Raw genomic sequence first — 24,027 nt, forward strand, 5'->3', positions numbered from 1 at the left:
TTTGTGTCCAAAGAAAGAGTCTGTACCATGCTCATAGGCAGGCATACATTTGTTCTGCCTGTGCTGTGAGCAAACCAGAAGCTGAGATAAAGCAGCCATTTTAGCAATGCTGCCTTCACACAGTGACACTCAGTAAAGCATGTGAAGGGCTCTATTTCAGTTTCACTCCATGGTCAGGGAAGATTTCAAATGCTTCCAGCAGGGTGGGACTATCCCAGATGTGTAGCACTAAACGAAAATGATCACCTTGAAACCAGGAGTCCAAAAATTCTGTGGCTGTTTCTCACATCTTAACACAAAAAATTAGATAAATTGAAAATAATTCTACTTGGGCAAGGATGGATGACAAGGTGAGCTGCCTTTTAAATCCTGTATTGACAGACAAGCTGGATTTTGCAGTATTCTCTATTTTATCCCTGTTGCCACACAGATATTGGAATAAGGACAAAGAACTAGCAGCTTTCAGTGCTACTATGAAGTATTGACATAACAGATGTGATCTATAAGGCTTTTCCCAGAGATGTATGTACTTAGCATTTTATAGACTAACTGTAAGGCTAAGAGTTGAGTCTTACTAATATGAAATGGTAGCAAAAAGCATACAGGCAAACAAGTGCCAGAAATTGTATTAGAGTTTCAAAATTTCCTTTTTTCTGTCAATCAGTTCTCAGAAGTCAATAGGAAGAAAAAAACTTACTCCAGCCAATACTTCCAATGGCTGAAAGGGTATCTATTGAAACTAATGTTTTAATTGAAGCAGCTTATTATGAACAGCAAGTACTCCAAACTTCTACATTACAATAATTATTGGGAGCCACTATGCCATGGCAGGTAACTAAAAGTCATAATTTCATCTCCCATTCAGGTGAGCTGAGACAAGAAATAGAAGAGAACAAGATCAAAGACACCCTCGAGCAACTCTGCAGTCACAGCAATGCAGATGTGGTGAAGGAAGCCATCACAACATTACAGGTTTTGAGAGGAGAGACACCCCACTAACCTCCCTTCTCCCACATGGCAAGCCAGCACTGCTGCTGAGGCACACACCACCAGCTCTGCAACCCTTGCATTTGTCATGCTGCTGCACAACCAACACTGCTGAAGCCCAGGGGCAGCTCCTGCTTTGAAAGCTGTGTATAAAAAACTCCTCATTAGCACATCTCTTTGGCCTGGTACTTGCACCACTGCTGCTCCTCACCGAGCCACTGGCACACAGCAGGAAAAAGTCCTGTCAAGCAAATGGGGTTAAGAAACATCACAGGAGAAAGATCAGGCAATTACCATTTGTTATACATTTTTCAGTGGCTTGGTTTTCTGAGATTAGGATACACACTTGCAATTCTTCTTGTATTGATGGGATTGTTAAATAATTATATAAAAATCTCAAGCTTTTATCATGCAAACTGAAATATGAGTTAGATTAAAGCTGTAGCTTAAACAATGCAAAGGGCTAACTGGCACCAATTCAACATCATTCTCATTGTGAATGACACTGTGAGCCCAGCTGCTAGGTGAACATGTCAAAACCAAAACCATCTGTAAGCTAACTCCCCCTTCAATCTCCAATTTCAAAGCCCATCTCTGAAACTCTACCTGCTCCTGCCACAAGTTATATTCCTAAATACTTGAGGCTACAGTCTTGTCCTGATTTCAGACTTGCACCTACTGGAATGAGACTCTGCAGAAGCAAAGTTTACAAGAAACCACAGTCAGGGAACACACAGTGCTTGGACAAGACACAGAAATAAAGCCAGTCAGAAGTTACAAGTGGGCAGGGGTGAGGATGTGAAGGCAGCCAGCATTCCATTATCACCCGTAAGAGAACCTTGGTTTTACTTCAGATAATGAAAAAAAAAAAAAAAAAAAAAAAAGAAATGTAGTAAGACAAACATCTCTGAACATTTCTATGGAATCCTTTTGTATTTAAAAAGGTCACTAGATGAGAAGGTAACAGATTCTATTCCACTTGTTCTTATGGGAAATTTTTGAAGCGGTTGAAGGTACATTGCAGAGTCATGCTGTCCAGACCTAGGAAATCAAATTCAAAACAATGAAGAGGTAGAGACTGAAAAGCTTGGGAGCAACTACTTTTTTTTTTTTTTTTTAAGCCGGCAGAAAAGCTCTGGGGAAAAAAAACAAGCACTGATCTTCAGAAACCTATTATAAAGCAGACTGTATTTAGAAGTGAACAAGGCTTCATGTTCTCAATTTGAGAACAACTGGCTTATGTCTGCAAACAAACATGACAACTTTGTTCCTGCAAAAGCTTTCCCACTTGCAAAACCCAGTAACACTACTTAGCCCATGACACTCATCACCAAATATCACTCCCAGGAGTAGCCTTGAGAAAGAGAATTTCATAAAACCACCCAAGAGAAGTGACACTTGTTGAGAAACACACAAGTTTTGACCACATAATAGGAGAAAAGAAAAACAGCACTTGTAAATTTTTTTGATGCCCAGAGATTTAATGGTTGCTCTACACCATTCTGCATCTCTTAACTTGCTCATGGCTTTCCATTAAAAATGCAGAGAAAAGCATCAGTCTTATCAGTCAACAGCCCAAATAGAAAAGAAAAAATACCAAGAATTAGTTCAGCAAAATACAAAAAACAAGCACCTCTGGGCCTTCACCATTTCTGAGCTATCCACAAACTGCAGTCTCAGTAGCCAGTCTAAACCTTCGAGAGTGAAATATTAGTGACTGGAAGCAACAAATCTCAGGAATCAAACTCCAGGAGTAGAAAATATTGAATTTTATTTAAACAAATTTAAGGCTTGAGAAAAAAAATATATTGAAAGTCACTCAGAAAAGCCATCTCAGAAGAGGAGACAGGAGCTCCCCTTCCACTGGCTGAACAATGTTCAAGCTGCATGACAATGCACAGGTAGTAAGGGGAAGAAAGAGGGAAGGATGGAATGGGGATACAAAACCCAAGGCAATTCTACACATAAATCAATGGCCACATAGAGCTCCATGGACTGGAAGCACAAATCTGTCCACATGGCACTGCATGAGCTCACCAAAGCTAAAGATCTCTTGGGAAGAAACATTCAGGTTTTCACAAGGCAACCCAAGGTCCTTTGGTCACTGCACTTGTTTCAGTGCTGATATTCATCCTCCTCTTCATGTACAGGGAAACTGAGTCCAAATGCAGCTATAGCAATAAAGCCAGAGGCAGTTGCACTGTCAAACAGACTGACACATTCATACATTGCTTAACGGAAGTAAGTTGTGCTCATTTCTGAGAAATAAAAGTGATCACATTGAAGTTCGCTTCAGTCCAGTTCTTCAAGTCTGACCTCTTTTGACATCTTCATGAAAAACCTTGGTTCCACTGTAGTGTTGGTGAACTCGTTCCAAATGCAACCGCTGAAATCTCAACATCAACAATGTATCAAACCTCTCAGTGAGATCACTGAATTACTTTTCCTTTGGGGCTTCAGAGGCAGGCTCACACCCACCTGCTTTTGCTGACAAGACTTTTTTTAGACCATAACCTAAATCTTTAGCCATGAAGTCACTGCAGGTCCTCAGAGAAGGTGCTAAATAAAACTAAGTAGAAAGTGTTCCCATTACAAATGTGAAATTACACTAGCCACATATGGGTGTACTTCAGAACATACAGAGGTAAAACAAACTAGAGCCCCCGGATTTTAAAAACTATACTGAATAAGCACAGAGAAGTCTATCCACAGTGGCAAAAAAGACAAATCACTCCATGAATTTAAAGGTCATCAAATAAGTTGAACTTCTCTCAAATTCAGTTCCAAATAACTGAAACTGATATAAAGGCTGGTGTTAATATGGCCAAAGCCATTAAGAACATTTCAGTTAAATTCTGGTTTGCATACAAACAGTACTTGATAAAAAAAACCAAGGATTAATTAGTCTTCAGGTAACTTGGCAAGATTTGCAGACCCTGGAATCCTAATCTGTAATGCTGGCTCTTGTCAGCAGCTAATTTCAGTGCATGAACTCCACGGCCATCTTTGACACCAGAATGATTTTCACCAAATCCCTGGAATTCCTTCCCAGCATCAGGAGCTGGCTGTGTCAAAAACTGGCAAAGGGAAATGTACTCCCTAGCTGGTGTTTTCAATGCAATGCTTTACGACCAAAAAGCTCCAAATAGCAATCTTCCTTCTCTGATTTTACATACATCAGATTACCACACATAACCTTAGCCAAATAAGTTGGCTGATGAGGTGTTGCAAAGTTTTAAGCACCAGAATTTAAATCAAAGTTTGCTGGCCACAGCTCTGCTGCTTACCAAGTTGTAAGTTGTAGTACAATCACATATTTCTGGCTGCTCCTCATGGATCAGATTCAACAAATAGGTAATACAGACCTCAAATTCACAGCTTTACAGAAGAAATGCCTCCTGCTCTCCCCTCAGTGATCTACTGCTATTGTTTTCTTGTTGTATACCAAATTTAAAAAGTCACAGTGTACTTCCAGCCATTTTACTTCCAGGTTTTCAGATGAGTTAATAGCAGACTATTCTCTGCTACTGTAAGGAAATCAGCCATCCTTAGACAAGCTTCCTTTTCCTGTTGTGTCTCAATCACTGGCCAGAAAAAGAACTATGAAAGCTGAAGTACACGTGAGCACTGTCTGAAGTGCTTCACAGATTACAAGCTAGAAGGATGTCTGGACAATCCACCAGACACACAAAGATTCTTACTGTTGATCAACTTTTGCCAGTGAGATGTTTGTTAATACATGCATAATAGAAAAAAAGGACATAATATATTTAAAAGCTTGGCTTCCAAAGAAAGCCATACACTTTAGAAATACAAGTATTAAATCCTTCAGGCACACTACATATAGTAAAATATCATCATAAAAATAGATACTTTTCTAAAATTTATACTGTGTTAGGCACTGTAAGTGAACCTGCTCTCCCTGAAAAACCTGGTGTCACTGGAAGCAGTAAATGATGTTAGTTATATGGCCTGCAGTAAGACTGACAGCTACTTCCAAAAACTTTTCAGCCACAGACTTTCACCTTACAGCTAAGGGTACAACACCAAAGTCTTACAGAAGAGACTGGAACTCCTACTGACCTACAGATCCATCTACTAATCCCCACAAAGGGAGGACTGGAAGAAGAGTTTACTTTTCTCTTGATTACAATGAAAACCCTGACATAAGAAGGACTAGTTCAGCTTGATGTAGAAAATGACTGAAGAAATCATTCTGCTTCACTGCATTTTGACTCACATTTGAACCATGAACCAGACAGAACCGATGGCTCAATAGCTTTGTACAAGACTTTAAAATTCAACAACTTTAATATTTTGCTAAATCTGTACCTCCTTATTTAAAACCGTATTTCAGTAAGGATTAACACTGAATTTGTAAGTCTTTCATCAGTCCTAGCAGCGGCAGTTAAGACTTGTGAAGATCAACATAGTTGTGAGAGAAACTAGAGGAATAACAAAAGCCATCAACAGCTAGCACAGCATGCTTGCTACCTACTGAAACAAGCTGCATTCTGAAGTGTATGCAGACCGCACTTTTTAAAGATATTACTGATCATTGAAAGGATAAGCATTTTTAAAGAGGTTTTTCTTCTATAAATAAAGAATATTTACATTTTTCTCAGACAGGAAACAGCATCAGAGCTTTACACCCTCTTGCCTGAAATGGAGATTTGTAAGACTTAATGCTACAGATAGTCAGGTTTTTCTCATCTCAGGAGCTGGCTTGCATTTTTCAAAACAGCTTGGAGTGTGCACAACATAAAATCAACTGAAGATCTAGACATTTTGTGATTGTTTTCCCAATTTCCAATTATGATTCCTGGATATGTTGCCAAAAACAACTGGAAAACTCTACTGGAGAGATTAATATGATTGCAAGGTTCTGAAGAAATCAGCATGAGACATTTGAAAAGATTACAATTTAAGACAGAAGACAGGAGTGAAGACAGAACAATCTTCTTAGCAATCCTTCAAGGGTTGACAGCAGTTTCATGGCTCCCTGCTGCAGTCTCTAAAATCTCTTCTGCCAACGTCTTGGGAAATTCCATTTCTTCCTCAGAGATCAACGCTGGTGCGCTGAGTTGTCTTGTTAGAAAAAAGGTAGACAGTGTGTGTTTGGTGATTGTTTTTTGTAACAGCTTCTAACAGAAACCATGAGCAGGATAAAAAAAAAATCCACATAAGGCTTTTAACAACAGGAGTATTTCACAGTCCGTGCTTTTCTTCTGCCTTGGTGTCCAATCAATAATGTTAACATACACTGTCTTGCAACAAGGGTCTGCTTTCATATTCAGAATGCATTACTTGCCTTTACAGCTTCAATATCAGAAATCAATGTCCTGGCTAGGAAAATCCCAAAAATCTAAAAAGATAAAAAATATACCATTTTGTGAGATAAAATACTTGTTATGCACCAGTCTGCAAGATGTTTGTTGGCAGGTTCAGATATCATTTCATAGCCAAGATCATCCATCAAAGCATAGCTATTACTAAAAGGTAATAAAGGCAACAGAATCCTGCAGGTAATAAAACTCATGAGAAAGATGCTTTCATGTAAAACTTCAGCAGCCTTCAATATAATAACTTTTCAGATGCCTCAGAGCTAGAACAAATCCACTTAACCAAGTCTGAGTGTCATAAACACCCATGCTTACCTACTGCTAAAGCTACAAAGCAGACATTTGCATTTGTTCCACAATTTGAATAACAACCCAGGCAGTTTTCAGATCAATTTTTTTAAATACAGACAGAATGTACCATTACCTGTGCTAAAATGAAATTCTCGTCACAGACAACAGAGTAGTCCCAGATTATTCAGAGACATTTGAAATTTTAACATTCATGTCAGTTCTCAGGGAAATCTTCCTTTACAAACTGAGGATAAACTTGTAACTCAGCAAATTTCCTAAAACATTCTGAGCAATCATATAAAACTGGGGTGAATTTTTGGAAAGATAAAAGATGTCATTTAAATGTAGTCAAGTTATGTCTTATTCTCAGCCCCACAATTAAATAGCTTAATGCACAAAAAAGACCCAATTGGAAAATACAAATAACTGAAAGTGGTTTTACAGAGCCTTGGGACACAAATAGAGAACAACATTGTCAAGTTATTGTCAATCAACACACTGCCAAAAGATTGAACTTTGTGTCTTGACCATCTTCCTAGAAGAGGTGCTGTTCTTAGCACAGCATTTCTCAATCCCATGGACGCATTATCAGTAGATGATGATAAAAATATATCAAACCCTAAACTACAGAGGACAGCATCACCAGGCTTGAAGGAAGGTCTTTTGCTAGTACTCTATACTCAACTATTGTCAATTACATGGAAAATATTTTCTGTAGCAGAATTTAAAGTTTATTGTTTACCATTGAATGAAGGAATTTCATAGCATAGAAATTAACACAGTGCAAACAACTGCCACAGTGAAAGCAGCATCCACCTTGAAGGCAGCAATGTAACGTGCTTTACTGAGAGTTCCAGCTCCCTCTCTGATGCTCCAAGCACTGATGAGGTAACAGAAGTCACCATCTCCCATCCAGTTCTGCTAACATCACATTGGCAACCTGATGACCTGTTTCCCTGCTCTTACATTCCCAACCTTTTTGAGCAGCATGCTACAACCACTCTAGGCTAGCCACTGTAGGTTACCTACAGCATGAAGGACAAGGCTGTATCTTAGTTCAGGTTTGTGACAGAAGGCTGGAGGCTCAGATCTACTGGAGCAGACAGCAGATACCCCCTCCTTAATGACATTAAAACACAGGGAATATTTTAGATAATAATTGTATACTACATATTACCATATTAATATTACAATATATATCCTAATTATCACACACTATTATTACTGGACTGTATTTTTATAATAGCCTTCAGTGCTTTGTGCAACAGGTGTTTTCACACTAACTCCCCTTTACTATAATTGGTGCTTCTGCCCTCTTATCATACCTAAAAAATCCACATTCAAAATATTTATTTTACCTCTCTCCATTACTACTTTTACCTTCAGTAGGTCTTTATCTGCAAACATGACTTTTTTTCAAATAATCAGAACAATAACAACTAACCTGGAGCAGTGAGATCGCTATGAAGACACCTGCAACGATGTAGATATTTCGGGGTAACCAAGCTTCAAGTGCATGGATACATCCTTTGACAAAAATCTGATCATCCCACTGACTTTTGCTCTGAATGTAGAAAGGAAGAATAAGAATATTACTTTTCTGCTCAAGTAAGATCAATCACATGATCTAGCTAAGCTAATGTTTTGTCACTTTTGCACTAAAGTTTTTAACAACATTTCAAAAAGACACATCTGAATCAGGGAATGCCAGACGTTGATATTTGTACCTTCCTGAAAATCCTGTTTAATAGAAACACGATAGAATTAGCAGATAATAGATGGTCAAATTAGCAAACAGATCAGCAGGTTTAGACTATTACAACTTGTAATTGAAATGCACATTTGAAATCCAAGTTCTATCCCTTTTTGAAACCCACTTTTCCCCTCACCTGTTCCCACTTGTTTCCTCTCCCCTCCACAGCAGAAGGTTACTTTAAACAAAGGACAATGTCTACCTTGCTCTACCTGTAGTATGATGTGGCTCAGTTATTAGTTCCTAGAATTTTGAGCTGACAAATCTATGAGCAATCCCACCAGTTTTAGTTTTGTCTATGCAGGCACAGAACATGACAGACAGCACCTTACCTTCTTTCTGATATCATAGCCACACTGTGTATTCACAACTTTTTGCTGCAAAGCAAAAGAGATTTTAAATAAACAAATCAATTTTCTCGTACTCCTGTTCACAGCAAGTTTTTCTATCTTTTATATCCATAAACAGATCAATTGTCAGAGCCAACCATTTTAAAATCTTTTTTAGGGAAAACAAGCAAAGCCCTAGCAGAACACAAGAAAATTAATGACAAAGCAGAGATATGTACTATAGATGATGATATCAGATGATATCCTGCACCAGAAATCTCAGCGGCTTCCATCACTTGGCATTCAACTAGCAACTTTTTACCATGAGAACCGCACTGCCAGCACACAGGTGAGACACCTGCATTTATGAAATTTATATTAAGTTTTATTGAAATAATAACAATCTCACATTAAACAGATTTAAGCATTCTTTTGTCTCCTTAAATATAGCACCAGCAACAGAAAAACGTGCAGTCGAACAGTACTGCCCCAAACTAAGCTAGAAAATAATTACTGGTGAACCCAAACATGGAATATATCCCTGACAAAGGCTTTCCTTGGCTGAGTTCCAACACACTCAGAAGCCTACCAGGTATTAACTATAACTTACCAATGGCTCTCTCAGCACAAGGATTGCTGGATGGATTTTAAACTGTAAGTATTCCCAGTAATACCATAAAGCACTATAAGTCAGCCCCTACCTCCACATTTTTGTGAAATTTTGAGCCTTACAGCAGATGCCAAGTTTAGTAAAACAAGTTAACCAATAAGCACCTAAACCTTGCCAATACCAAGGACTCACTCAGAAGCTTTCAACTTCATACATGAGTACTTCACTAATTACTGACAAACAAGCAGCAAATGGAGTTACTCCTGCCTGTCTGGCAGAGGGGTGGAGAAACATTAATTCCAACTGGGTAAACACACTCTTAAGAGCTCTCAGCTCTTTACAAGCCAGAAAAAGGCCAGGGATCCAAGAAAACAACACACTGGGAATAAAAACAAGCCAGCCACCAGTGCTTCAGATCCAAACCATAATAAAATGGCTTGAATTCCTGGTGACAACACATTTTCAATTAACAGGCTGCCACATTTGGACTCTAAAAAGAATGTAACAGAAACACAAAAAAAAGTTTGTCTGTACAAGAGTGATTTTTGGTCGTTTAGGACACCTCAAAGCCTTTCAACACCTTATTCAGGAAGTACTTCCTGTCATAATTTGACAATCTCGGGGCAAAAACAAAACCAGGAAACAACTTACAGCAGGATCAGGTATACAACAGGAAAAAGGAACTCCACACTTCTCACGACTTTTGCTTTCACTCTTGCAGTCAAAATATATGTTGAAGTCCCAGTCTTCTGGACCTTGAGCACCACAGCAATGGTTCTGCAGCAGATAAATACATTCCAAAAGTTTGTTCAGTGGCTAAATTGTCTCTAAAATACCTCAAAACAGTAAGTGTTTGTTTACAAATCTTCGCCATCCCTAAATCTGTGCAGAATCAATGACAACAGCAGAGTGAAAAAGAAAGAGACATGAAATCAAAGCTGTGAAATCAAAGCAATACATCTGGAATACTGCTCCTGGAAGCAGGTGTCAGCATGTCAAGCAAAATCATAAAAATTATCACTTTGGATGTAATTGCCTTACAATCAGTTCCATTGCAAATTTTTTTAAGAGAAAGCTTTTTCTTAGGGAGCAATGGAAAAGGCAGTAAATGAGAAAGGTCAAAGGCAGATGCACGCCTGAGAGAGGCTTCCCAAACAGACATCAGAACAAGCCTGGGTCTCAGGATATCTTCCCTCCCTGCTGCTTTCAATGCAGAACGAAGAAAACCACATCTGTAACACAGTACTATTAGCTACAAATTATTATAATTCTATTAAAAAAATGAAAATATGAAAATCTATATTCTCCTAGAAGGCATCAAAGAAGTGACAGGATATGAACTTACAATTCTCTGTAGCGAATCAATGATGTTCTGGAGGTCAATGTCATCTCTGTAGGATTTAATGTTATTCTCAAAGAATTCTTTCACCCTGTCCCTCACCCAGTCCTGGAACAGGAAAGCCATAACTGCTACTGCCAGCTCCAACAGGAATATAAACACAATTGTTCCACAGAACTGTAAAAAAAAAAGAGTTCTAAATTAGAAAATATGAATTCATTTTGAATGCATCCCTACACCACCAGAAACAAACACAGAATTGGGTTCAAATTTTGATTCAGTACAGACACTGAGCACAGTGAGAATACAAGGTAAAGAAACCCCAAGAGGCAGAATTATCCTTTTGTTTTTGTCACCTGAACTTGACAGTAAAAAGAGTGTCAGACAAAGTCATTTTTCACAGCAGTGAAAACAATAATAAATGAGAATCCATAAAACACAGGGCTAAAGAGGTCTTTATTAACTCTTGGATTGTTTCTAACTTTATAATTCTTTTTAGTTGGAATTTTTTGTCCAGCTTAGCTGTTTTCAGATCTAAAGCAAAGAAGAGGCCTCAGTATAAAAAGAACCATTTAAGAAATGTTACTTCAGTCACTGAAGCCCCAAAGTTTTGCCAACCTGTACAAGAAACTTCAGAAGTTTTTAAGGGATTTTGTCCCATTATATTATATTCTCTCAGTGATTCCTAATTGACTAAGCATGTTCCATAACAACACAATGTCAGATTCTGATATACCTTCTATAACATTACTGCAGGGCAGAACAAATTAAAAAAGGCAGGGAAGAACATGCTCCAGAAAGAGGAAAATGGATAAGTTGGAACCACCCTGCTTTCAATATCATTACTGAGAGGTTTGTCAAGGCAGCAAGTTTACCATATACTTTGCCACAAACCAAATTCTATCATTAATTATCTGGGTTTGCTCCCAGCTCTTCATCATTTGCAGCTTTCATACATATAATAATTCACACATGTAATGATGTTACTTACAAACTTCAGCAGGCAGATGTTTTCTCTCAGTGCTCCCACACAACCAGCAAATCCCAAAGTAAACATCACTATTCCCACCACTAAGACAAGCACCACTGGGTCCAGACCGTGAAGACCAGTCACCTTTGTCAGATCAGACAATACACCCTGAAAGAAAAAACCAGAACAGAATGAGACCACTGTGAGCATGCTATTCAATCAGCATTCCTTCTGGATGATTTCCACATGATTCCAAATGAACTGGTTGCAAACCCTTGAACTTGCCAACAGTGACACCAACAAAAAGAGTCTTGTTGGAAAATGGTCACTGACAATACCAGTTCTCTTCACCCCAGCAGAGAAGTATTAAAGTTATAGCTAGCAATTCTTTCAGTCAGTTTCTCAGGCTACATCCTCCCACGTCTATTTGCCAAACAGAATTCCACAAGATGGTGCCAAAAGCTCAATTCTATCACTGAATGTTCATTTAGTTTCAAGGTAAAAGAATTCATGTTTTATATCTACTTAAAATGCATCAATCAGAAGAGTGCTCCAGTATCATGGTCTAAAAAATATATTAAGAATACTTTTCCAATCCTAATGTTTAAGTGGGAGAAAGGGAAAGACATTCTTAGGACAAAGCACCTTACGGATGACATTTGAAAGAAGGAAATAATCTTTTCTTTGTTTTCAAGGGAAGCATATTTTCCCCCTCTTTTTAGTTGCAACCTTTCTAGTGTCAAAGAGTCTTAGTAGTGCTCCTCCAAACTCTTTCAGAAACATAAAAGTATAGTCTAAACACTCCCCTTTCACCCCTGGTAAAAACTGTTACATCAAAAGCAGTTATCCATTCTCTATATTTGCAATCTGCCTAAGATAGAAGCAATATTTTCTTTTTTGTTAACTATCCAGAAACCACTTATCTTGACAATAATCTTTGCTATGAAGCCTGTGTGTTAGATTGCTAAATCTATGTGAAAGCAATGCTAACACAGTGAAAACCTTCCTTATACTTTCTAGATTAGGTTTTTAAAAGTTACCAGACCAGCTACCATTAAAATTCCATCAAGCACACAGGATTCCTATGGGATGTGCAAGAACAAGATGGAACATGCAGAACACAGAAGGGACAAACAACAAACTCTTCACGAGAATGATTTGCAGGGACACCCAGGGCAGCCTTGCAGTAATCTGTGTTCATCATACAACCATCAACAACACACAGAACATTTTAATAAAGAAATATTTTCACTTTGAAACAAAGAAATAACATAAAACAACACAGCACAATATCCCATGTCCACCATTTCTTTTCTTTAAAAAGTATATTCTCAAGGTAACCATGTTTGGTGCAAGAGAAAAATATCAGAGAGACCTGCAATAAGCTGCCCAATTCTTTCAATAAAATGCAAATTACCATCTTCCTACTAGGTATGTGTTCTAGAATAAAGTGCAAAGGATATACATCACAAGATAACACCTTGGAATAATTCCTATCATTTCCAATTCACCTGCTTACTGAACAAAAATAAAATCTACAGCATTAGAAGAAAATGTGCCCTTGGAGAAACTCCATCAGCTGAAGACATTGATTAACAGTACTGCAGCATTCCACAAGACTCCATCTTCTTTCATAGCATGTTCCATAACAGATTCTGTCAGAGCTGTTAATTTGGCAACAGCAAGACAGAGTTGTTTATATAAAAACTGGCTGATGGGATGAAAATGGAAAAAAATAATTAAACCGTAGCACTCCGAATTGCCTTATAACAGCTGGTGACTAACAGCTGAAATGAGCTATTACAAAATGGTCCTTGTTTGTTGATAACGTTTTACCAGTCACACACTTTCATTTTTAAAAAAACTGTTATACCTCACAGCTAACAAACTTGGTCTACCTGGTTAATTATGGGAGTCCCACCTAATCAAACCTTGGCTCAGACCCCACAGTCAAGAAACACCCGTCAGGATCAGATGGGCTAATGCAGCATCCTTGAAGAATCAACATGCTGTGAAGCCAAACGCTGTGTGACCAGGGTGCTGAAACATTCATAACCATTGCCGGCCATCTCCTTCCCACACCCAAACTCAAGCTTTTTGTTTTCAGACAATCTCACGTGCTCAAGCAACATCTTTTGGAAAAGAATTTCCCTGATCAAAGCATGTTACAAATAAAAGTTGGCAGGAACTGGGCCTTATTATTCAACCTCAGATGTCACTGGTCCACACCGCTTTCTTCATGCTCACACTTAACGTTTACAACATGCTCTTTTAAAAAGAGGGTTATGGGGATTTTGCCTAAAAATGATGTTAAGTCAAAAATCCTGAAGGAAGGAAACAACAGAATTAATTCAGAAAACCCTCACGCCACCATACCCACTTCACTAAAGACACTCCTGCCTGTGCCATCTGCACCTGGTACAAACAGGCTGCCCTTCACAACACAGATTTCCTCAGGTGCACAGGAGTGCAGCCTGACACCTGCACTCAGTGTCAGACATTCTGCAACAAAACTCACACTTTAAGTCTTTCTTTCAGTCACACAGAACAGTGACTTATTTCTGCATGCCCTCGAAGTCCCTGTAAGCAACAGTCTTGATTTGAACACTGACTGTACCCTCTCCATTTGTTATTAGCCATGAACTTGCTGGAATGAAGTTAGGCTGACCAGCCTCTAGTTTCTCAGATGTTCCTTCGTGTCCTTCTTGAAACCATTCTAACAAAAACTATTTTCCTGATACAAGGGCTCAGTGTTATTCACCTTACTTCTACTAACACTTTACAATAATTCACTCTTTGTGACTTTTGCAGCAGCTGTTGTTTGACAGACATTGACTCTTAAAATTTTACGCAAGTTAACTTCTACATGACCAAAGCCAGTTACAAAATCATAAGGATAGATCAATCAGATACATCAGTTAGAGAGATTGGATCTTATTCAAGTAACAGGAGTCACAATAGTAACAATATTTCATGTAGTATTTTCAACACTTCTCACAAACCAGCAGTCTCATTTCAATGTATTATCAGCCAAAAGACAAGCCAGAGAACAAGACTGCTGAGGAATTCACCTGTAGTTCTAATGCACAAAGAGAAGAGACAAAATCAGAGAAATGAAATGGACCTAATGTACTTCATGTTATGGTAAGAGACAGGATGTTCAGAACTCTTCCACCACCATCTTTGGGTTTACCACTGCAACTCAGTTTCTGCAAAGTTTTTCTCTTACTTCCCATCTATTGTTCACCGAGATGTTTATCTCTAAAATACAGGCACGATTGGCTGAAGAATGGCACTACTCTGAAAGACTGAAAACAGCACAGAACAACTGACATAAAAATAACAAACACATTTCATGAGCCATTCAGAAGTTCAAAAGCACAGGAAAGGCTTTGAAGCATTTATTTGTAAGATAGCACAGAGAGCAGAAAGAGCTCAGGCAAAGTTCCAAAAATAAAGACAGAAAAGAAAGAGTCTGCCTTTGCCTTTTAGTAACTTCATGTTACCATAAAGCAAATTTGGCAAATGGAGATATTAGTCTCCAACCACACAGATCCTATGTGCTTGAATACAAAACAGAAGAATGAACATTAGAGAACATAAATTCAAGGCAAGTTTAACATCCTCCTTAAAGGGTTGGAAGGAAAACTTTTGTAACAACAAAATAGGAGGCAAATGCATTTGTGTTGAGAGGTTGCTTACTGTATAGCAATGACAACACTAATCTAGTTATGAAAACGTGTGCAAGCACATGGGAAGCAGAGAGGAAAATAAATACCTCAGAATTAAAAGCACCATAAAACTCACTTCCAAAAAGCAGAGGAATCTCAGAACCTCTCTGCATGTGGATAGCTGCTGTATGGAACCACTTCAATTATGGAAAAGTCAACATATGATGGTAATTGAAGTCTTTGTGGCACAACTGAACAGCGAGGGCACCTGCCCTCCACTCCTGATTGAGATGCAGATCAGTGAATCTAGTAATGGTCACTTTCTCCTAGTGCTTGAAACCCATACCTGTACAGCCATTCAGTGGGGGAACCATTCATTTCCATACCTGTATCATTCTGTTCTCCTGTAACAGAAAAACTCTGAGCACATGTGCCTATAACTTCCTTCAGCTGAGGAAGTTTCTTAGCTACAAGAAACCTTTGCTAAAAATAAGTTATTCAGCTACATCATGTTCCCCAGTTTTGTTCCTCTACATGGAAACACAATAACTTAAGCACTCCTTGGGGAATAGAGTGGACAACAGATGGCCAACAGACTGGGAGCATCTTTCTGAAGTATTTCGAAGACGCACATTTAGATTTAGTGGTGCTTTTTAACATATAAAGACAGCTCATGCCTCTCACAAATATTTGTTTGTAATAAAAGGAGGCAAGTAGAGAAATACATATTTTAGAAAAAATGCTTTTGAAAGAGAACCTGTTCATAAAGGCTAAATTCTGTCCAGTGTCTTCCTCTTAAAAGTTCATAAAAAAACTCTGAATATCAAGAGTCACAGCTTAATTCCTGATTAGGAACACGAAGCAAATTCCAACTAAACTCAGTTTAGATTATTTGAACATGCTCCTGAGTTCAGATGTTACATTTAACTTTTGCTGCTTCCTGAGGAAGTGGCTGTACTGGAGCAGAAGGAGGCTGCCACTGAAATATGACCAGTCATTTCTTATCCTTACCTTTTCACTCCATGCCCACAGACCAGCTGCAAGGAAGGCCACTCCAGCTAGCTAAAATTTAAAAAAAAAAATAATTAGATGTACTGATCAACCATGTTATCAAAAAACTTAGCTAGTAGCACTATTGCTCAAATAAAACAAATACTGCCTGTAATTTGAGACAACAGTAGTGGGACATTACTCCTCATGAGTCCACCTCTTACAAAAATTATTTGAAGGGCATTTATTCCACAACATTTATGCATTTTATAAATTACTTTTTAAAAATTATTTTAATTTGATTCTTCATTATTACTGAAGAAGAGATACTTAACAGACAACCCCACAGAGCAGCATGCAAGTGGGAGTTATCCTTGTCCCAATGATTTGCTATGGTGTCTGCCTGCCCATTAATGAAGATGTCAGAATATTTAATGCATTTGGAGGTTATTCGCTATTTAGTCACTTAGTGGTATCAATATTATGTCTATGACAGTAGCCACGCTTGTCCCTGTAACTTCTCAGTGCCAAGGCTCTCTATATTAGCCTCTTCTCTGATTACATGCAGTTTGTCTTCTGAGTCCTTCCTTTAAAGCTTATCTGAATCAAGCCAGATTAATGGTCCATGTGCTTACTTTCCACAAGCACCAAATCTAACTCACAACAAACCCTCCGCTAATTCATATGTTTGTATAATAAATACTGCTGAATTATAGTTACTCAAAAGAAGCGAGAGTTCCTTATTCTAATATTTTATTCCCTTTCTTCAATGCTCAGGCAACTTGTTTTTAACACCCAGTTTCAATAATCAAACTAAAATGACCTCTCCATAACCCAAGGGCAGCTCTTCCTCACTACTTCTAAGGCATCTAACCCAGCAAGGGGCCTCACAGCTCTCTACAACTACCTGAGCAGAGGTTGTAGTGAGGTGGATATCACTCTTTTCCCCCTTATAACAAGTAACAGCACAAGAGGAAATGGCTCAAATTGCACCAGCAGAAGTTTCAATTCAGTATTAGGAAACACTCCCTGAAAGGCTTATAGAGCATTGGAGCAAGTGGCTTAGTCACCATTCCTAGACACATTTAAAGGATGCACAGACATGGCACTTAGGAACATGGACTACCTGGCAGTTTGGTCAAGGGCTGAATTCCTTAAGACATCTTTTCCACACTAAACTATTCAATTATCCTGTAGAAAGGACTGAAGCTGCCTCCCCAGTGCTAAGCTTTATAAGCACAGAAGAGTAAATCCAACAACTGAAGAAAAACCACTTTAGAAAAGGAATCCTTTTCTCTAGGAAATGCAGCACCTCCCACAAACTAAATGGGCATCACAGGCAATTTTCTACAGCACAGGTAAGAAGCAAGAATGGAACCCTCTTACAGCCACACAAGAAAACAATGTGTGAGTGTAGAATACTGCTGGGCCCGTGGGCTGCTTGCCCTAAGAACACTAGGACAAGTGAAATTGTTCTGGGTTTTCTCTACTGGGGCGAGTAAAGCCAAAAAGGGCTGCAAGAATCATCCACGTTATTCTGTAAAAATTAGTCAAATTATGTTACACACTTCTGTCTAGGCAGGAACTATTATATGCCATTTTCTGGGTCTTAAAGATCAAGCAACCAAAACCACACATGGAGCTAGAACTGGACAAAGCATAACTAAAACTGCCAGAAGCAACAGCACAATGACTACTCACCTTGGACTCTGAATCAGCTAAGAACATCTAAAATGATCATTGGGATCAAAACATAACTTGAAAAATACTATTAAAAACCACATCAATATAAACAGAATATTGACCCAGATTAACCCTGGATCTTAACCCAGTGATCTTCAGATCAAAAAAAGCAGGGAAAATGTCAGTAATCAAACTGGTATGTCATTAAGTTGCACAGTGCATGTAATTGATGCATCCTTCATCCTTTTCTCTCCAAATGCTTCAGGAATGCTGGGAGACAGATGAAGACAGCTGGTATAATTTGCAGTAATCAAGGTAAATTACACAGACAGCTGGATCTTTGGAAAGTTTTTCTACATAAAATAAGGTGGAAAAAAACAACTGGGAAGAAATATTCCGCACTCTGTGTACAAATTAAGGGTACTAGAATACTAATATTGTGCTGTTGAATTTGTAAATAAGGTGACCTCTTCAGACTGTCTGCCTTCCATTATAATTACCTTCTTAATTAAATTTTAACGGATTTCTGATTAAGTAGATTTTTCACTAGCATGTATTATTCTTACCTTTGAACATGAACTTTGCTCTTGTGTTTTTATGAAACATTCAGTTTCAAGAAAATACTTTTGCAAATTTATTTCCATAAGCATGTGTGCAAACTAGCTACAAGTAAAATAGAGTTTATCAGAAGAAAAATAAACTTAGTCTCATTAAAACAATGTGGATAAATCTAAAACTTAATTCAGCTAAGACAAGCAATTCAAAATTTTCACTAGAAGCAACCAAACCAGATACATTAAAAATTCTTTAGCAAAAATCCAGTAAAGTATGAGGTACTTGAAGAAATGGACCCACTACATTGACAGATGCAATTACCAAAACAACCAATTTGCAACAATGTAAAATAGTAGTGAAACAAAGAATGAAATTGAATCCTTTTGCTTCAAAGACTATGTGCAAGATACTTTCAAGTATCTCACAGAAAACCATGGTAAAAACACACCATGGTGATCAAACCAGCTCAGGAGTTGGTAGGATTGAGCATGCCCAGAGCTCTACAGAGAATCAGCCCCAGGAAAATCCCCTCTCTAACACAGCTGCACAGAGGCATCCAAGGGATGGCTGCAAGGCAGACCAGGGAACTGATCCTGCCCCAGCTAAAGGCCAGGTTTGAACCTCCTTCAGCTCACTGCACTGAATGGCTGAGTGAATGGGACAAGAGGCAGCTGAGAAGAAGCAAGGACAACCAAAAGTGTGCCCAGGGTAAGAGTAGGCTAGTCAGCTATTTCAAAAAAAGCACAGCATTTTGAAATTTGCCTTTCACCAGAATCTGAATAACATGTAAACAAGAACAAACTGGACTTCCCAACTCACTACTGTGCTGCAGAGTCCTTTAAGCCATATACTGCATGAAAGGTTAGATGGAAACATACACAAAGCAGCTCCACTGTGCCCTTTTGAAATCGAAACACTATTCACCAGCATTTGCTTATTTCCTGCTTTAGAACTGATAAATCCACTTTTTAAACATATTGCATCAAACTGTAGGCTCTGCTCAGATGTACAACACTGTGCCCAAATGATCACTTCTAGGCATCACCCATTTATCCATTCCCAATCACACTTTGAATTCCTATGATTCCAATGACTGTGCTGCCAGAATCACAACTACCAACTGAGAAAACAGGGCTAATTTGTTTCTCAGATGTAGGCAGCTCTTGCAACACAAACTGATTGTGGGTCAGTCTGTCCTAGGTCTGATCGGCAGCAAGAGGAATTGCATGCAGTTTTTGTATATTCTCACAGAGAACACATTTCCCACTCCTAGGATAATCCTATTTTACACTGCAGCTCCACCCATGCTAGAGCAATCAGCAGCCTGCAGCCCTTCCTTCCTATCCTTGTCTCTTCAGAGACTTTTCCTCTCAGGGGCAGGAAACCACCTGGTGGTGCAGTCTCTCCTCTTCCTGGCACAGCATTGCTCTTTCAGAAGTTCCTGGAAAACAACATATGTAGAAAAAGCCAAGAAAAATCTTATGCTAACCTGGGTCTTCTCTTATTTTTCACAGAGATGAACTCAGAATTCTTTTCCAGAATGGAAGAGAATTTTTGACCATGTGCAGGGCAAAATGCCAAATCTCTAGGAGGAGTGACAAGTTCTGGTTTTGCCTCCAATAACACTTAAGAGTCACACACAGCTACAGACCTTTAGAAGATAAATCCAAATGACAGCAGCTAAAAGCTATTTTACCCTCCCCACTCAATTCATGTGAGAGACAGTGAGCTCATATGCAACTTAAAAGGCTTTGGCAGAGCACACATGCAATCCTTCACTTCACTGAAACAGCCATGGCCCAGCAGAGGTGCAATTCTCAATCTACCCCAAAAAACACCCTTTCAAATGGAGACAAAGCAGCAAGCACCAGAGCTCTCACAGAAGAGCTGACTCAATTGCAGATCGATTTAGAACAGAAAGGTGCCAAAACGAAGCTCTTCACTTGGCATTTAAATTGCACCATGACAAATGAAGTGATTTGACCAAAAAAAAAAAAAAAGCTTTCAAACACAAAAAGGTCCAGCCTTCTTATCTTGCTCTCTGCAGGGCTATCTTAATGGCTGCAGTACTGCCTTATCACCACTCATTAACAAGAGTGTACTTGGACAAGCTAAGTCTTGTGAGCATGCCTAAAAAGCAAGATGGAAACAAAGTAATCGCACATGAAAATCATGCCTAGGGAAGAGTCTTCCGATGGCCTCCATTCCCTTTCTTAAAAGGATAGAGAAGTGATACTATAAGCCAGCAGTTCCCAACTAAAAGCCAGAGTTTTGTATTCCCAAGTCACTCACCTGGAAAAAAAAGAGATTTCCAAAGAATGAATTTACATATTTCTAAAGGGCGATTACACTGAGCTTGCCATTATTAGTCATATTTTCTCTCTTTGAGCTTAATATTTTGTTTAATCCCAACCTATGTCAACTTTATTTGAAGCATGACACAAATTGCAGCAAACACACAGTTAAAAGTCTAAAAATTCTGGGAATTACTATATCACCATATGTTTTAAAGTTTATACAGTCAATGATATCTTTAGAGCTACAATGGGAAAGTCAACATTTAACTTTAATAAGTATGACAGAAGAACAAATGCAACTATTTTCATGCAACTATTTACTATGGAAAATAGTGCTTTGTACATAAACACAGGAGAGTTCTAACAGATTATAAGGGTAAAAGGCCCTGACATCCAGCTAAATCCATCCCTCACCCACTGCTAGAGCAGCCAGGCTCACTAACAAATGCTCACAAACAAGTTCCCAGAAGCATCTGTCCTGCAACCCTAGGAAAGTGAATCCAAAACTAACATTCCCTCCCTCAAAGGCTACTTGTGAGTTATGGTTATATTTCCCCTCTGATTTTGTAGCCCTTCAGTTTTTTTAAGGCACACAGAAAATTCACTGTTTCACAAATGGTGAATTTGTAGTCATTACAGCCAGCAGGATTTCACAGGCTCCTGAATCTTTGTGTCAGCTAAATGATTCATGGATTGCCTATAGGGGTGTCTACCCTCAACATTTACATAGCTTGTTCTACAACTAAAGGTGCCAAAAATCTTATCAAAAGAGCTGTAGCTGCACATAATTTACTAGGTCAGCCTGATAAGGTCAACAGAAGCATCAGACCCTTTTGTTGAGGAAGATACCAGGACTACAAATACCTGTTCAGAAAGCTAATTCCTCCAGCCAACAGATCAGCTGAAACACAGGTTTATCAATTCTCCTCAATGTTTTGGCATCTCTTTAAAAGTTTTTATTTAAAGAACAGAAAAATCTTTAGATCTTCATCATTCATCTCAAGAGAATACAGTTTTTTAAAAGTGAAAAAAATGTAGTGACTGCAGAGAAGAAAAATATACAAAATTTATTCCTGTGAAAAAACAGAGGCAAATTCTTGACAGTCTTCCTCCCCTTACAGCGAAGACAAAAAATTTCAGTTTAAAAGATTGTCAGAAACAGTCACTCACAGACCCCACTTTGAGACATTCACCAGAAAAAAGCAGAGGTCTTGAAGAATCCTAATATGTTCATGAACAAGAGTGTTGATTTCTCACATACCCCACCACGAACTTCTAAAGAGCATCCACATAATTATGATTTCTCTGAAAACCAGAACAGTTTGACCAGCATCACTTCTCACTGTGCCACACTCCACCAGGGGTACATGGGAATTGTACAACACAAGAAAAGGAATTGCAGAGCCGGTGGCTTGTAAACACAATTTCTGACCTGTTGAAAGCGTCCTCAATTGTGACACAGAAAATATCATGCCCCATGAACAATTGCACTATGCAATATTGTAGCAAATTAACCCTTAATGGAACAAAAGCTTCTACAAATCTTTTCTGCTCAGGTATCCAGATGAGGATAATTCCCCTGGGGTTTAATGCTACAGTATCCTGACAGAGCATTGCACTAGTAAAGGAATGGTGGTGACAACCAGGAAATAGCTCCATGGTTTCCAGCAGCTTAACTGCTAGCACTGGACAAGTCACTGTAGCTGTGCTTTTCCAGGACTACTCATGCCTTTCCATGACCTCACTCTAGGACTTCAGGTGCAAACTTGTTAACATTTGATCTGAAAGTTCCAAAAGGAATTATTGAGTTTGTCTGAGTTGCTTCTTCACCGTCCCCTCACAGACATCTTAACTTTTTCTGGTGCAACACTACACTCTAATCTTTAAAGGGCTTTCTTTTCTAAGGCAGGTGCTTCATTAACTTCTAAATCCACTCATGTATTGTTGTACCTTTTCACACTCACAACTCTAAACATTACAAGCATGTTAGTCCATAGCTAAGTAACTCAAGACTGTATCAGACAATTCAGCTGCCCACAGAGCATGACATGTGCTGCCAGCTGTTGACACATCCCTGAGGAAGCTCCTTTCTTCTCTTCTGCATAGTGTATTTACAGCTACACCACCCAACAAAGATCAAAGACTGTCTGAAAGGAAATATTTTAAGAGGATTCTTTTAACAGGGAAGCAACTTAACATGGATAACATGGATACTGAGTCCTCACACTTAGAATAATAATTTGTTTCTCATAAGGGATAAGCTTCTTCAATTGCAAAACACCTGGGGCATACTATACATCAGTTTCCTGCTTTCACACAACTCTTTTAGCTTGCCCTCTTGAACAGAGTAATGAAGTTAATAAAACTTCGCTATGCCTAAGCAATTTCAGCCTCTACATTTTGTACTCACCCAAAAGACAATGTTGTAGCTGAAGAGCAAGTATTTGTACCAACAGCTGACTTCTGCGTTAGAATATCGGTAATAGTGCATCTTCTATGGCACAGCCTCTGCACAAAAGAGAAAGAATGACGGGATTAGGTAAAGATTTCAGGAATAAAGGTTTCTTTCCCAGGTCTCTCTTGCTCTGTTGAGAAAGAGAGTACAGTAATCTGTACCATATGCCATCAAAAGGTATTTTCAAAGTCAGCTCAAACTTCCACTGACCCTACACTTCCTTTCAGTATCTGTTGCTTAATAATCTTATCTAATGTTATAACAGGGCAGGCACACCCACAAAGGAAACTCACTATACAGTTAGCCTAGGAAGATCTATATCAGCAAGTTGACACTCATCTGCCTTCTCACTCTTTCAAAACCATTTTACTTCTGCACATGGCTGCTTGCACTAATCCACAAACCCTGTGGATTGTGCATCCAGCAATCCAGCTAGCAGGATATCCAAAGTGGTTACCTGGAATCTCTCAGTGTCTCTGGACTGCTAAATACAAAAGGTAGTTGTACCCGGCTCTTCCATATTTGCGTGTTATTTACCAGATCATCTCTTGTAAGAGGTTTTATTCTCAAGAACCAAAGTCCTGCAGTTTAAAACCCTCTGCTCTGTGGAGTTTGGTTTGCTTCCTTACACACACTAGAGAGATATGGTTCAACCACAACTCTTGCTCAAGTATTTCAGACAACTACAGCTCAGAGAAGCATAACTAAACCACCTCTGCAGAAATGCCATGCATAAGAAAAACAGAATAATCTGT

At 38.7% G+C, this 24,027-nt stretch overlaps 2 protein-coding genes across 7 annotated transcripts in view; one reads left to right on the forward strand and one right to left on the reverse strand.

Moving 5' to 3' along the window:
* LOC135306398 (rap1 GTPase-GDP dissociation stimulator 1-like) overlaps nt 1–4,569 on the forward strand; it is a 42,381-nt gene extending 37,812 nt beyond the window's left edge. For all 4 annotated transcript variants that reach the window (XM_064430256.1, XM_064430259.1, XM_064430257.1 and 1 more), the window contains one exon: nt 866–4,569. In XM_064430256.1, the coding sequence (XP_064286326.1) occupies nt 866–999 (134 nt within the window). In that variant the 3' untranslated portion in view covers nt 1,000–4,569. The remainder of the gene's footprint in view (nt 1–865) is intronic.
* The window catches only part of TSPAN14 (tetraspanin 14), a 35,181-nt gene continuing 13,309 nt past the window's right edge, over nt 2,156–24,027 (reverse strand). For all 3 annotated transcript variants that reach the window (XM_064430267.1, XM_064430266.1, XM_064430269.1), the window contains exons 2-9: nt 23,228–23,325; nt 16,304–16,354; nt 11,643–11,789; nt 10,658–10,828; nt 9,964–10,089; nt 8,706–8,750; nt 8,065–8,184; nt 2,156–6,352 (exon numbers count right to left, since the gene is read on the reverse strand). In XM_064430267.1, coding sequence (XP_064286337.1) covers nt 6,281–6,352; nt 8,065–8,184; nt 8,706–8,750; nt 9,964–10,089; nt 10,658–10,828; nt 11,643–11,789; nt 16,304–16,354; nt 23,228–23,308 — 813 coding nt within the window. In that variant the 5' untranslated portion in view covers nt 23,309–23,325 and the 3' untranslated portion in view covers nt 2,156–6,280. The remainder of the gene's footprint in view (nt 6,353–8,064; nt 8,185–8,705; nt 8,751–9,963; nt 10,090–10,657; nt 10,829–11,642; nt 11,790–16,303; nt 16,355–23,227; nt 23,326–24,027) is intronic.

The sequence above is a fragment of the Passer domesticus genome, chromosome 8 (genome assembly GCF_036417665.1).
Source record: "Passer domesticus isolate bPasDom1 chromosome 8, bPasDom1.hap1, whole genome shotgun sequence".
NCBI lineage: Eukaryota > Metazoa > Chordata > Aves > Passeriformes > Passeridae > Passer > Passer domesticus.